We start from the raw sequence: 14,207 nt of genomic DNA, 5'->3' as shown, positions 1-14,207 counted from the left end.
AAAAAAGAAGAACTCAAATCCCAAGATGATGACAGCCTGAGGTGGAGGTAAAGCAAGTTGCATTCACAATCAATTAGCAAACCATTATCAGCAGTAGAAAGGATTGTATGTACAACAAGTCAACAATACAATCAAATCTCTTTTTCGTTGCAAAAGCTCAACATGAATAGATAATCTACGTAAATATAATTCTCTCAGCTGTAAATAGGCTCGATACAGTTTATGTTCGACTTGTATTCGGCTCAATTTTAGCTCATTCAACTTCTGTTCGTAAGATAAATGAGCCGAGTTTGAGCTCAATATTAGGCTCGACAAAAAAATAAGCTGAGCTTGAACAATGATATATTAAGCTCTTCTAGCTCATGAGTAGCTCGAGCTTGTTAAAGCTTGGTATTTGTTAAAGCTCAACTCATGAAAATTTATAGCATAAATAAAAATATAATTTTTCTAATCTCAAATCTTTAATTCTTTTTATTACTTTCCTTTTCAATTGAAAGAGAATCTGAGAATTTAAGTAAAATATATTACAATAAAGTCAAAAGAGATTTGTGTGATGGTTAGACATCAAATTTTGGATTATTATTTTAAATTTTCTTTCTTCCTTTTTTATTTTTTAAATTTAAAGTCAAATGAACTCAGCCGAGCCTATTCAAGCTCGAGCTCGTCCAATAAATCGAGCCCAACCAAGCCTAGCTCGGGCTTAAGAAAAATATTCAAGCCGAGCCGAGCTTGAGCATGGAATTTTTTTTTCAAGCTTTAGCTCGACTCGAGCTTAATAAAAAACAAATTAACCGAACATGATCGCCCTGGTATTCGCTCCGGCTCGTCTAATTTACATCCCTAGTTAATAATCTAGTAGATTATGTTGTGAAACAGTCAAATAAGAGATCAACAAGTGACATCATATATGAATTTGTTGCCATAACTATCGAATCTAGCAACATAATACGTAAGACTATCTCACAATTTGTCTGAGTATACATGTGTATATATGTACCTATAGATATGCAATACTTTCAGCAACTCTCGTTAAAGATAGAGAACAATGTCGAAAATTACCGCAAAGTTCACTTCAGATTACTACAAATGAGATTCGGTAAAAACCTGAACAATCATGAAACAAGGATCCATTTTAATTGCCAAAGGAAAGAGTACATGACCCCCAATGAACAGTATATAGAGATCAACATAAGGGGTAAAAAAGGAAGCTTAGGCCATTTTCAATAAGGAGGTCCAAAGGGCCAAAGGCTAAAATGTAGCCCTTATTTCATCACCAACAACAAATTTTAAAAGGGCCAAAGAGCCATAGAAGGGCTATCGGGCTAGTAAGAGGGCTAAGTTTAGCCCTTTGGCTGGCCTAGTCCAAATTGGTGGTCCCAGCAGAAGACCCAAACGTGGAGAAAATGGGGTACTAGAAGAAGACCAAAGGGAGGCATCATAGTCTTCATCTTCTTCGTCATCTTCCTCGTCTTCACGTTGCCTCTCATTCCACTGAAAAAACCAGTTGGAATTCATTGCAAAATATAAGGAAAAGTTATAAACTGAACAAACAATTAGAGAAGAGATAGATGAGATAGTGATATATGCAATCAAAACTACTTTTTTTATTGAGGTTTGAAGCTGAAGATAGAATAGCCACGTATGTATAAAATTTAATCGAAAATCTAGGGAGTTGATCACAATGCGACACGTGGCATTCACAAATACTATCCGAAAATTTGATAAGGTCTACAATGATTAGTTTTGCCACGTTGACACTATATCTAATCGGAAATCTAGAGATTTACTTGCGAAAATGTTATAAAAAAAATACCACATAGATACCTCATCCAAACATACACTTTAAAAAAATTAATTTTTGTCTCAAAAATTAATTTTGGTCTAAATTAAAATATTATTATAATACAATAAAATGATAAATTTGAAAAACATAATTTAAAACTATAACATACTTGAAAGGGCTAAAATTTAGCCCTGCCTTATTGGAGATGGTTCACTATTTCATGAATAAAAAATAATATTTATGGGGCTAAATTATAGCCCTGGCTCCAATATAGTCCTCTCCTACCAAGAAAAATATGATGCAGAAACTGGCCCCAAATCTCAACAAGCAACAAACCAACTAGATAGCTCCAGACCACCCACCCAATATCAAAGCCTCCTTTCTAGGCAGCTGTAACGGATATGTATAATCCCAAATGACGATCTTTTTTCTTTCCGAATGGTGCCATTTCCAGTGTTTTATCATTAGTAAATTGTGCAGAGGAGGAATGCTAGCAACCTTCCCCTCCAACCTTTTCCTTTCTACCTTCATTATTCATTGCATGCCATGTGTGTTCTACTAAGATAAAAATTCAAATAATTAATATAATTAAAAGACAAGTTTTCACTTCCCTCTTTACCCTTATTTAATTTCACATGCATTTAATTAAGTAATTAATTTTAGTTTCTCAACTTTTTTTTTCTTTTGTGCATCCTTTTTATTTGTGATTTATATTACTCTTGTGGGCTTAGGTACATATTTACATAAGAAAGACGTACATATATATTTAAGAACATACTTCAAATATTGTCCCAAAAAAAAAAAAACATAATTGAAACCAAGAATATGGCCAAATGTTCCCTTTATATACATATATCAAAGAGAATGTTAAAAAAAAAAAAAAAAAAAACAGAGAGAGAAAATTTATATACTCATCTAATATCATATGTGATCAAAATATCCTTACCTGCACCACTAAGCAATTTGCCTTACCAGTGCTTCATTTTTTCAGTCAACCTTTCCTTGATGTATTCAAAAGTGGCAGTGTTTTTCCGACCCACAAACATCGGCAATCCCAAGTAATGCTCATGTGAACCCACTATCTCAACACCTAATTAGTCACCACAAGCTGTTCAGCCTCACAAACATTCTAACGCAAAACAACAAGAGCTTTTGTGGAAATTCACAACTTGACCAGAAGCTCTCCCATAAATTTCAATGACATTATGGATTTGAAAACAAGCTGCAGGAGAAGCTTGAGCATAAAGCATGCTGTCGTTTGTAAACAACAAGTGTTTAACAAAAGGAGCTCCTTGACAGATTGCAATTCTAGGTAATAAACCCAACCTCTGCTTCTGCTTAAGCAAAGCACAAAAACCTTCAGCCCTAGCAGAATAGATATGGTGACAGTAGATCACCTTGTTGTAGGCCTCTAGAAGGAATAACATATCCTCTCAGATTACCACAAAACAAAAAGGAGTATCTGACAGAATTAACACATTGCATAACAACATCAATCCACTCTTGTGCAATGCCAAATCTTACCAGTACTTTGCGCAAGAAGGCCCACTCCATACGATCATAAGCTTTGCTGAAATCCAACTTAAGAGCCATAAAACTATCCTGATCCTCCCTTAGTTTTATTTGCCTATTAAATTGACTTTTGCCATTTGTCTACTTAATTCTACATCAATTGAGATCTCAGGGTGACTAGTTTTACTGTTACAAGGGTTAGGTTAGTCAAGATTCTAATTCTTTAGTAGGCTCGTTTGTCTTTAAATAAGTGGATTAATTAAGGGGGGGGGGGGGGTGAAATTTGCACACCCCCTTTGCATTTTTTAAATATTTCTTATCAATTCACTATTTCTCTTCCAAAACTACCCCTCTCTCTCTCTCTCTCTTCCCGATCCAAATCTCAGACTCTCTCCCCCATTTGGTGATTTGGGGCTTGAGAAAAGGGAGCTTCGTACTGGGCTCACTTGGAGCCCGTCATGGTTCGCAACCCCAACACCAACGTCCCCAAAGCTGTGAAGCTCAAGTGTCTTCTCTGCGACGTCGTTTTCTCAGCCTCAAACCCCTCCAGAACAGCCTCCGAGCACCTCAAGCGCGGCACGTGTCTGAATTTCACCTCCTTGTTGAGACCCAACTAGTCAGCATCGCTGTCGCCGCAGCCCATATCGTCTCTGCCGTCGCCTTCTTCCCACAATCACAGAAAATGAAGCTCCCAAATGGATACTCTTCTCTCTCCCGTTTCTCAAGCCCCAAATGGGAGAGAGAGTCAGATTTGGATCGGAAGGGGAGAGGGGGAGAGAGAGAGATTGGGTAATTTTGGAAGAGAAATATAGTGAATTGATAAGAAATATTAAAAAAAGGCAAAGAGTGTGTAGAATGTAAAAAGGGGTGTGCAAATTTCACCCCCTTAATTAAACCTGTTTTTTCAATGAGGACACTCGTTAGTTTGTTCGGCAGCTTGCAAATATAAAACAATTTCATTGAAAAGTAATCATTTAGGCACGTGAAAAATAAAAACATTGAGCTTCCCAGTAGGCTATAGACGACTGTAGACATCATATTCTATGCCTTGTAATGGAGCTTGGTCGGGCAAAACACATTACCCTTAAAGAATTTCATAAGATCCAACGATTTTGGACGCAATATGTAAATCAAAGATTGAGCTTTAATAGATACAGCCCCGCATCGCAGTTGTTGTCAGTTTCATTATATAGAAGAATTTGATTCCCAGCACCGCATGCACCAGTTCATGCATGTCCCCAGCAGCCATCTCTCTCTGTTCGTCTCAAAACTCCTTAAATTCACTCCTCTTCAACTCATACATGCACTTCTCCTCCAGATTCCATGATGATGAGCAATTATGGAGGCCAACGACTACTAGTGGTCGACTGTTGCTATTGCCAGACCCAAATCCAGCTGCCTTCTGTGAGTCCGATATACATCGTTGGCACATCCGTCCGCTGCGGCCGCTGCTATGCCAGTACCCGCGTCGCCTCTCCGGGCTTCCCCCGCTCCCCCCATAGTGCCGTACCCTACTATGCCCTTATAAACGTCCCACCACCACATGCCTGCTTCCCCCATACATCACCAGGACCTCCGCCGAACGTGCATGGGCGGAAGAAGGCGGTGATCTGCGGGATATCGTATAGAAACTCGAGGGATGAGCTCAATTGTTGCATCAATGACGCCAAATGCATGCGGTATCTCCTCATCACCAAGTTCAAGTTTCCAGAAGATTCCATTCTCATGCTCACTGGTATGGATCGATCATGTTCATGAATATTGCTTGTTATATATAATTTTACATTTACGTGTTATATTGGACTCTTTAGACCATATAAAGGCTCACACTTGAGAAATGGAGGTGTTCGAAGCTTTAGGGTAGTTTTTATGAGGAGACAGTTAATTTAGATGGGAAATGCAGTTGGATATCTTGTTAAGTAGATGTTGTATATAGGAAAGCTAATGGTTTAGTTATCGGAGAAGATAATATATAGTACGTAGTAGTATGATGAATATTTGGGTGATTTTCATCATATTTGGTAAGCTAATTACCAGTGCCTAAACGTAGGTAATTAGGAAACAGAGAAGCTTCCTAATAACCTTTCCCCTTCTAGTATGAAATCATCCTTTTCTGGTAACCAAATGACACAGAAAAATTATATATCCGGCCATCTCAAAAAAAATGCTTGCATATTTGTCTTGATGGGAATCATTTGGCAAATAGAAGCAAAGTAATAGCCTTTGGCAAATTGTATATCGTATTCTTATTTCCTAACATTTGTACTGTTAATTCTTTACATATTTTGTACTGCAGAAGAAGAAACTCACCCACATAAGATTCCATATAAAAACAACATTAGAAGGGCATTATGTTGGCTTGTACAAGGATGTCAACCGGGTGACTCCCTTCTGTTTTACTTCTCTGGTCATGGTTCACGGCAGAGGAATTATCATGGTGATGAAGTTGATGGATATGATGAAACCCTTTGCCCCCTTGACTTCGAAACCCAGGGTATGATTGTTGATGATGAGATAAATGCAGCAATTGTTAGGCCCATTCCACATGGGGTCAAGCTTCATGCAATTATAGATTCTTGTCATAGTGGCACCATACTGGATTTGCCATGCCTTTGCAGAATGGACAGGTTAGTGGCCGGGTGTAATAAGAAGTTATGCATTTCTTGCTTCGCTTTCTATGTCTACCTACTTGAATAGTGCTTGTCTAAAATAAGATTTCTATATGTGGATATCCCTTGATTTAGGGGTGGAAAATATGTATGGGAGGATCATCGCCCTCCATCAGGCGTATGGAAAGGAACAAGTGGTGGACAAGTTATATCTATCAGCGGTTGTGATGACCATCAAACCTCTGCGGAGACATCAGTAAGTTTGAAAAAAAAAAAAAAATGTCTCGAGTTCACTAATGTTTATAGCTTCAATTTCCACAACATCTGATTGATGCTTTTTGGGGTTATCCAAGATCACATCAACAGGTGCCATGACTTTCTCTTTCATCCAAGCAATCGAGCGTGGACAGGCAGCCACATATGGGAGCTTACTCATATCTATGCGTAATACCATTCGAAGTATGGGTTCTGGTGGTGGTGGTAGTGGTGGTGCTGTTACATCTGTTGCCGGCATGCTTCTAACAGGCGGAAATGTTGGTGGTGGTAGGCTAAGACAGGTATTGGCTTGCACAACATTCTTTGTATTGGTATTGAAGTTTAATGATAGTCGTCGTTACATCACTATGGGCTTTCTATATAAAAACAAGCTTCATCTGCAAATGAGTCTTAGTTTATAAAGCATCCGGTTAAATTTAAATTCTCATATACTTATTTTTCCTTAACAATTGCAATTTCTTGTCATTGATGCGCCATTTTGTTTTGCTTGTTACAGAAGCCTCAATTAACTGGCTGCGAGCAGTTCGTGTAAAACCATAGTTACATGCTCACAACATATGCACAACAATCATAATAGGATTAAGGCTTACCTTCAGCAATCACTGTCATGGATTCCATCTTATGCAGCTGCTAAACACGATCACTGAATATGGTCTTCTGTTACTTACCAACTTGCTTCTCAATGGACAGAACAATATGCAATAGTCGTGGTAATAATCAGGGACCAATTCATCTGTATATATATGAGACTTAAACCTCAAGAAGCTTCCCATTAAAGCATTCCTTGTCGGTTTAGGTTTCACTATTAGATTCCTAATGTATCACAACTTGTAGCCTTTCTTGTCGACTAAGCAATGGATTACTATCCTTAATGAATTGATACACTATTCATTAAGTTACTAGTATTGATTTACTGTTTGTATCCATGTTAAACTAGGATTGATATTAAGCTAATCATCAATTACTTTATGATGATATGTGTTATGTCCATATTTGATCTTACAATCTCCCCCTTGGACTCACACATATCATGCTCGATGATTTGCACCAGAGAACATCAAAACCTACTTAACTTACTGAAGTGCGCGCCAGATAACAAACTCAAATCGAAAATCCATTCCAACATGGTCAGATCACAGTTATTTATGCAGAGCAAGAAACAATATACATTTTAACAAAAATGCAGAGTTTCAAAACCACTAACATAAGCTTCTGCAATCCACATATGTTCAACCAGAAGTGATACAATATATGTTAATGTGTATCCACAAGTAAACATATATTAGGTCCTACTTTATGTTTCTAAATCCAGAAACTCAAGCAAATTCACTGAACACTGATGGCTTAAAAATATTGCTTGAACCTTAACATCATGCTTCACATGATTTAAGCCATCTGATAGCAAGTATGATATTCAAAACAAGATGATAATTTCCAAAATAAAACAATAAAGCTGCAGCAAAATCATAACTGGAAATACCTCAAAAGTTTATTGATAATAATAAAATCTGTCATTACAAACAAGTTGTGATAAATAAAGTCAAAAGACCACAACTAAAAAAATACAAGAACTCAAAAACCTTAGAAATTTAAATTGCTCCAACTGGATTAACTCTCTACTGAACCTAAGCATCTAGACTAGCTAAAACTCCAATGTTGGCTGTATGCTTCTGGAATGCTGCTACTGACAATGCCTTGGTGAAGGGGTCTGCTAGCTGTGAATTCGTGTCAATGCTCAAAACAGCTATCTCACCATGCTTAACCCTTTCTCTAACACTGTAATACTTTAAATCAATATGCTTAGAATTATTTGATCTTTTACTGTTCTTGCTAAAGAAAACTGCAGCTTCATTATCGCAATAAATCACAAGTGTGTCTGCCACAATGTGACTTAACACTTTGGTCTGCATCAAGAAATTCCTGATCCAAAGTCCTTCACACACAGTTTCATATACTGCAATAAATTCAGCTTGCATGGTGGAGGTTGAAACTAGAGTTTGCTTCATGGTTTTCCAAGCAACTGCACCTCCTGCTAGCATGTACACGTATCCACAAGTTGACTTCTTGGAGTCTGGATAATTCCCTGCGAAATCAGAATCTGAAAATCCAACGAGTTTCAAATCCTCCACTTGCCTATAAACTAGCATGTGACTTTTAGTTTTCTGCAGGTACCTCAACACTTTCTTCCCAGCTACCCAATGTTCATGGCCTGGATTAGATTGAAATCTCGATAAAATCCCTACTGCAAAAGACAAGTCTGGCCTAGTGCAGACTTGTGCATACATGAGACTTCCTACAAGTCTAGCATAAGGCTTTGACTCCATAATTTCTTTCTCAACATCACTATTAGGACTCTGCTTCTTGGTTAACTTATCACCTTTGGACATGGGAACTTCTCCAGCTGCACAGTTTTCCATACCAAATCTCTTCAAAACTTTGGTAATATAATTCTGTTGAGACAAACCAAGTAGTCTATGTGCTCTATCTCTTTTAATCTCAATGCCTAGTACATAGGATGCTTCTCCTAAGTCTTTCATGTCAAAATTCTTTGACAGAAAGCTCTTGGTGTCTTTAAGCAGTTTAATGTTACTGCTAGCCAAAAGTATATCATCAACATAAAGTACTAGGAAAATAAAATTGTTCCCAACTGTCTTCAAGTAAACACACTCATCAACAAGATTCTCTGTAAATCCAAAAGTAGAAATCACAGAATCAAATTTCTTGTACCACTGTCTAGAAGCTTGTTTAAGGCCATAAATTGATTTTCTTAACCTGCATACTAAGTTTTCACTTCCAGCTTGCACAAAACCTTCTGGCTGCTTCATATAAATCACTTCATCTAGTTCACCATTCAAAAAAGGCTGTCTTAACATCCATTTGGTGTAGCTCCATATCAAAGTGAGCAACTAAAGCCATGATTATTCTAAATGAGTCTTTTGTAGAAACTGGAGAAAAAGTCTCAGTAAAGTCAATGCCCTCCTTCTGTGTAAAACCCTTGGCAACTAATCTTGCTTTATGTCTCTCTATATTGCCATTTGCATCTCTTTTGGTTTTGAAAACCCATTTACAACCTATAGGTTTCTGATTTGGGTCAGGTTCAACTAATTCCCAAACTGCATTTTGACTCATGGAATTAATTTCTGCTTCCATTGCTAGCTGCCATTGATGAGATTCACTACTTTCAATGGCCTGGTTAAATGTAGTTGGATCATTGTCCTCTGCACAATCTATTTCAATTTCTGCTTCTTGCAGATAAACAATGTAGTCACTATCTTCCCCCCCATAAGTTGGTTTTCTTGCTCGCTGTGATCTTCTAGGCTGAGGGTTGTCAGTTACGTGGTCAGTTACCTGACCAGTGACAGTTACTTGGTCAGTTACGTGGTCAGTGACATGACTAGTTACAGGTACTCGACCAGTGACTTGGTCAGATACTTGACCAGTTACATGGTCAGTGACTTGTCCAGTGACAGTTACTCGGTCAGTGACATGGTCAGTTGCTTGACTAGTTATAGGTACGTGATCAGTTACTTGGTCAGTTACTCGACCAGTGACTTGATCAGTTACTTCTTGTTCTAAAGGCAATACAACACTTATATTCTCATCCGACACAATTTCCTCAAAATCTGAGGTTAAATCCTCAAGGTTTGTATTGTGAACTTTTTCACTTAGAAACTTTACTTGATGTGTTTCAAAAATTCTAGGTGAATGATGAGCAGAATATAATTTATAGCCTTTAGATTTATCTGGATAACCTATAAAATAGCAACTAACTGTCTTAGGATCAAGTTTATTCAAGCTTGGATTATAAATCCTAGCTTCTGCATGACATCCCCAAACATGGCAGTGATGAAGACTAGGTTTTCTGCCACACCAAAGCTCAAAAGCAGTATTTTCTATGGCTTTGCTAGGTGTTCTGTTGCAAATATAATTTGCAGTTTTTAAAGCCTCACCCCACAGAAATTTAGGCAAACCTGTTGTACACATCATACATCTAACCATGTTCAAAAGAGTCCTATTCTTTCTCTCTGCAACACCATTCTGTTGTGGGTTATAGGGTGTTGTATATTGAGCTTTAATTCCATTGTCTTGTAAAAACAAGGCAAATGGACCCTTTTGTTGGCCGGATTCAGTGTACTTGCCATAGAACTCACCTCCTCTATCTGATCTTACTGTTTTGATTTTCTTTTCTAGTTGATTTTCTACTTCAGACTTAAAGATTTGAAAGGCTTTCAATGCTTGTGCCTTTTCTGAAAGTAGATAAATATAACTGTATCTAGAAAAGTCATCAATGAATGTGATAAAATACACATTTCCACAGATAGTTTGATGCCTAAATGGTCCACATATATCAGTGTGTATGAGTTCTAATAAATTTTGGCGTCTATATGCAGTCTTCTTTCTAGTATTAGTTATTTTTCCCTTAAAGCATTCAACACAGTCTGTTAGATCAGAAAAATCAAGTTCATTTAGGATGTTGTTTTTCACCAAAATTTTCAGTCTCTCTTTTGAAACATGGCCGAGTCTTCTATGCCATAAAAATGCAGACTTTTCATTTAGTTTGGTTCTTTTAACACCTGTTAAAGTGCTAGTACTGTTAGTGTTATTTTCAACAAGTAAAATTTCTTGTTGAGCCATTGAACAATTTAACTGTAAATAATCATTCATAATAACACCAGAACCAATTTGAACAGAATTTTTAGAAATAAGAATTCCATTACTATCCATAACAAGTCTACAACCAGATTTTACTAAAAGAGAAACTGAAACCAAATTCCTTCTCATGGAAGGTACATAAAAAACATTGTCCAGAACTAATAATTTTCCTAATCCTAAATCGAGCTTTAAGGTTCCAATAGCCTTGACTGCTACTCTCATGCCATTTCCTACACACAGGTTCACTTCATCACTTTTTGGGATTCTCCTCCTTATGAATCCCTGCAAAGAATTAGTAATATGAATAGGTGAGCCTGAATCTATCCACCAAGACTGTGGTTCAACATTTATAAGATTAATTTCTAAGGAAAAAACTGTATTAGAAAAAATCTTACCCTTTTTGGCTAACCAGTTCTTATAGCCAGTGCAGTCCTTTTTCATGTGTCCTACTCTTTTGCAAAAGTAGCACTTGAACCTGAATGGCCTGTTTTCCTTGGCCACTACAGCTGTTGAACTCTTAGTTATGGCTTTGGTAGGCTTGAGCTTATTCTGGGGCTTTTTCCTTTTAGGCTTCTCAATGAGGTTAATGGTTGTAGCAGGTTCCTTTTCTTCCTTGATCCTAGATTCCTCATCCACACAGATGGATATAAGTTCATCTAGAGTCCAGTTTCCCTTTTGAGAGTTGTAACTGGTCCTAAGATGACTAAAACTGTTAGGCAAGGAATGTAGTGCATAATGCACTACTTGCTCATCCCTAACCCCCATTAAGAGTTCCCTGAGTCTGCCATTTATATTGATCATCTTCATAATATGTTCTCTAACTCCCCCTGAACCCATGTACTTCAAATCATGAAACTCCTTGGTTAGCCTAGCTGCTTCTGCTTTTTCACTTTCTTTAAACTTAGCACCTATGAGTTCCAGAAAATCTGATGCTAGCTCAGGCTCTTCTATACTTCCCCTGACAGTCTTAGACATAGATGTTCTGATGAGGTTCTTAGCCATTCTATTGGATCTATGCCACTTCTTGTAAAGGTCAGTATCTTTCTTGGTGCTCTTTTCATTTAACTCTTCAGGCTTATTCTCAGTAAAGCAGTAGTCTATGTTCTCATGCATTCCCATATAATTTTCCACAGAGTCTAGCCAAGCTCTATAGTTGGTTCCAGTTAACATCAAGACACTGTTCAAGTTCATGTAAGAGTTACCTAAGGAGCAAAACAAAAATTCGAGTGAGTTCTCAGTTTGTAAAGAAAATATGTTTAAGTTTTCTGTGTTTTATTTAGCTTTAAGTAACCAAAACAAGAACATACAGAAAACCTAAACAACCATACTTGCATTCATGTCAGTCCATAACAAAAACAATATTAAGCATCACTTTTGAGCAGAAACTTAATATCCTGGAGTTCTTTATCAATATGCCATGTTCAATGAAAACAAGTTATCCAAAGAAATTTATCCACATCTTTAGACAGAAGAAAAATTTCTAAGTATCCGTATTTATTTTCATCAAGCATGCATACTGCTGTTTTGTATTCTAAAACCATACTTAACCACTTCTTTGGAAGATAAAACTGAAGCATAGTTTTAAAACACAAAACACAATTTCAGTTTTGTTACTCGATCAGGTACAGTTACTTGGTCAGTTGCTTGGTCAGTTACTTGACCAGTTACACGTACCTGATCAATGTTTTCTGCCAACATCAATGAAGGATGCTTTGTGCATCATAATCACTTATGCCAACAGAAAACCACAAAACATATGAGCTCTTTTACTTTACATTCTATCCAGATTCATCCTTGTAAGAAAATTAAGCTCTTGTATCTGTCAACTTTAACGTGTAAACAAAATCTGGGAGATTTCTGTTCTTCATACAATTTTACACAATCACAGATACAATACCATATCATCAATCAATTCAACATGCATATTCAAGCATAACCATAATTGATTCGATTCCAAGAAACCACAGAACAATCAAGAAATTGTAAATTTCATCCGGTCACCATCTACTCTAGCCTAACGCACGCCGGGAATGCAACTAGGGTTCTTGGGCACAATCAAAACTTAATTATCATGCTATGAATCGAAAACAATTTTCACAGAAAAACCTGTTTTTGCTTTTTCCCCAATTTGCTGCTAAAAAATCATAGCGGAAGCGTGAATTTTATAATTAACCAGATGCAGCAGTCGACTTAAGTAACTTACCTTGATCAGGTACCTGACCAGTTACTTGGTCAGTTACCTGGTCAGTTACTTACTTGGTCAGGTACCTGATCAGTTACATGACCAGTGACTCGGTCAGTAACCTGATCAGTTACTTGACCCGTAAAGCAAAAAACCCTTAAAAAATTTATGTTCGTTTTGCAAAACCCTAAAACGATTTTTCATATTTGTGAGCCTATGCTTTGATACCAATTGTAAAACCATAGTTACATGCTCACAACATATGCACAACAATCATAATAGGATTAAGGCTTACCTTCAGCAATCACTGTCATGGATTCCATCTTATGCAGCTGCTAAACACGATCACTGAATATGGTCTTCTGTTACTTACCAACTTGCTTCTCAATGGACAGAACAATATGCAATAGTCGTGGTAGTAATCAGGGACCAATTCATCTGTATATATATGAGACTTAAACCTCAAGAAGCTTCCCATTAAAGCATTCCTTGTCGGTTTAGGTTTCACTATTAGATTCCTAATGTATCACAACTTGTAGCCTTTCTTGTCGACTAAGCAATGGATTACTATCCTTAATGAATTGATACACTATTCATTAAGTTACTAGTATTGATTTACTGTTTGTATCCATGTTAAACTAGGATTGATATTAAGCTAATCATCAATTACTTTATGATGATATGTGTTATGTCCATATTTGATCTTACAGTTCGATGTGTACACGAAACCTTTTGCCCTATGATCTTTTATCTGTCAACACAGATCAACACTTCATTATATCTCTCAATGTATTTTAGGCTTTAAATAATTGTGAAACTACTTGGTGAGTAATAAATTTATGTTTTCTATCGATAGGATTACTCTTGTTTGTACTGCTCCCTTCCTTTGGTATAAATGTCCTCTATTCCTAAGATGTTTTTGTTGAAACCGGATATGCATCTGAAATCCCCAGTGTATGAAATTGTGAATAAGTACCTTGTTTACTTGCAACTTTTCTGGTCTTAACAAAATGATAGCTGACGGGGAACATACAAAGAAGAGCTTTTATGCCTGAAAATCCATGAAAACGGAAATTACAGTGTGTTTACTTATAAAATGAATGATTCCTTGAACTCATTTCACACTTTCATTCTTTAGTTGGGCCAAGTCCAATGATCTAGTTTTACCGAAATTTGCTCATGTTTTGTGTCT

The 14,207-nt window shown here is 37.0% G+C and overlaps 1 protein-coding gene across 1 annotated transcript; it reads left to right on the top strand.

Annotated features, from left to right (window-relative positions):
* Nucleotides 1–4,602: 4,602 nt before the first annotated feature.
* LOC133716510 (metacaspase-1-like) lies at nucleotides 4,603–5,992 on the top strand. The gene is made up of 2 exons (XM_062143214.1): nucleotides 4,603–5,030; nucleotides 5,592–5,992. Exons 1-2 carry the CDS (start codon nucleotides 4,619–4,621, stop codon nucleotides 5,990–5,992), a joined length of 813 nt encoding a protein of 270 aa, XP_061999198.1. The 5' UTR covers nucleotides 4,603–4,618.
* Nucleotides 5,993–14,207: the final 8,215 nt, after the last annotated feature.

This window comes from Rosa rugosa, chromosome 6 (genome assembly GCF_958449725.1).
Source record: "Rosa rugosa chromosome 6, drRosRugo1.1, whole genome shotgun sequence".
Lineage (NCBI taxonomy): Eukaryota > Viridiplantae > Streptophyta > Magnoliopsida > Rosales > Rosaceae > Rosa > Rosa rugosa.
Note: the sequence above shows the minus strand (reverse complement) of the source record. Positions and strands in the feature narration are given on the sequence as shown.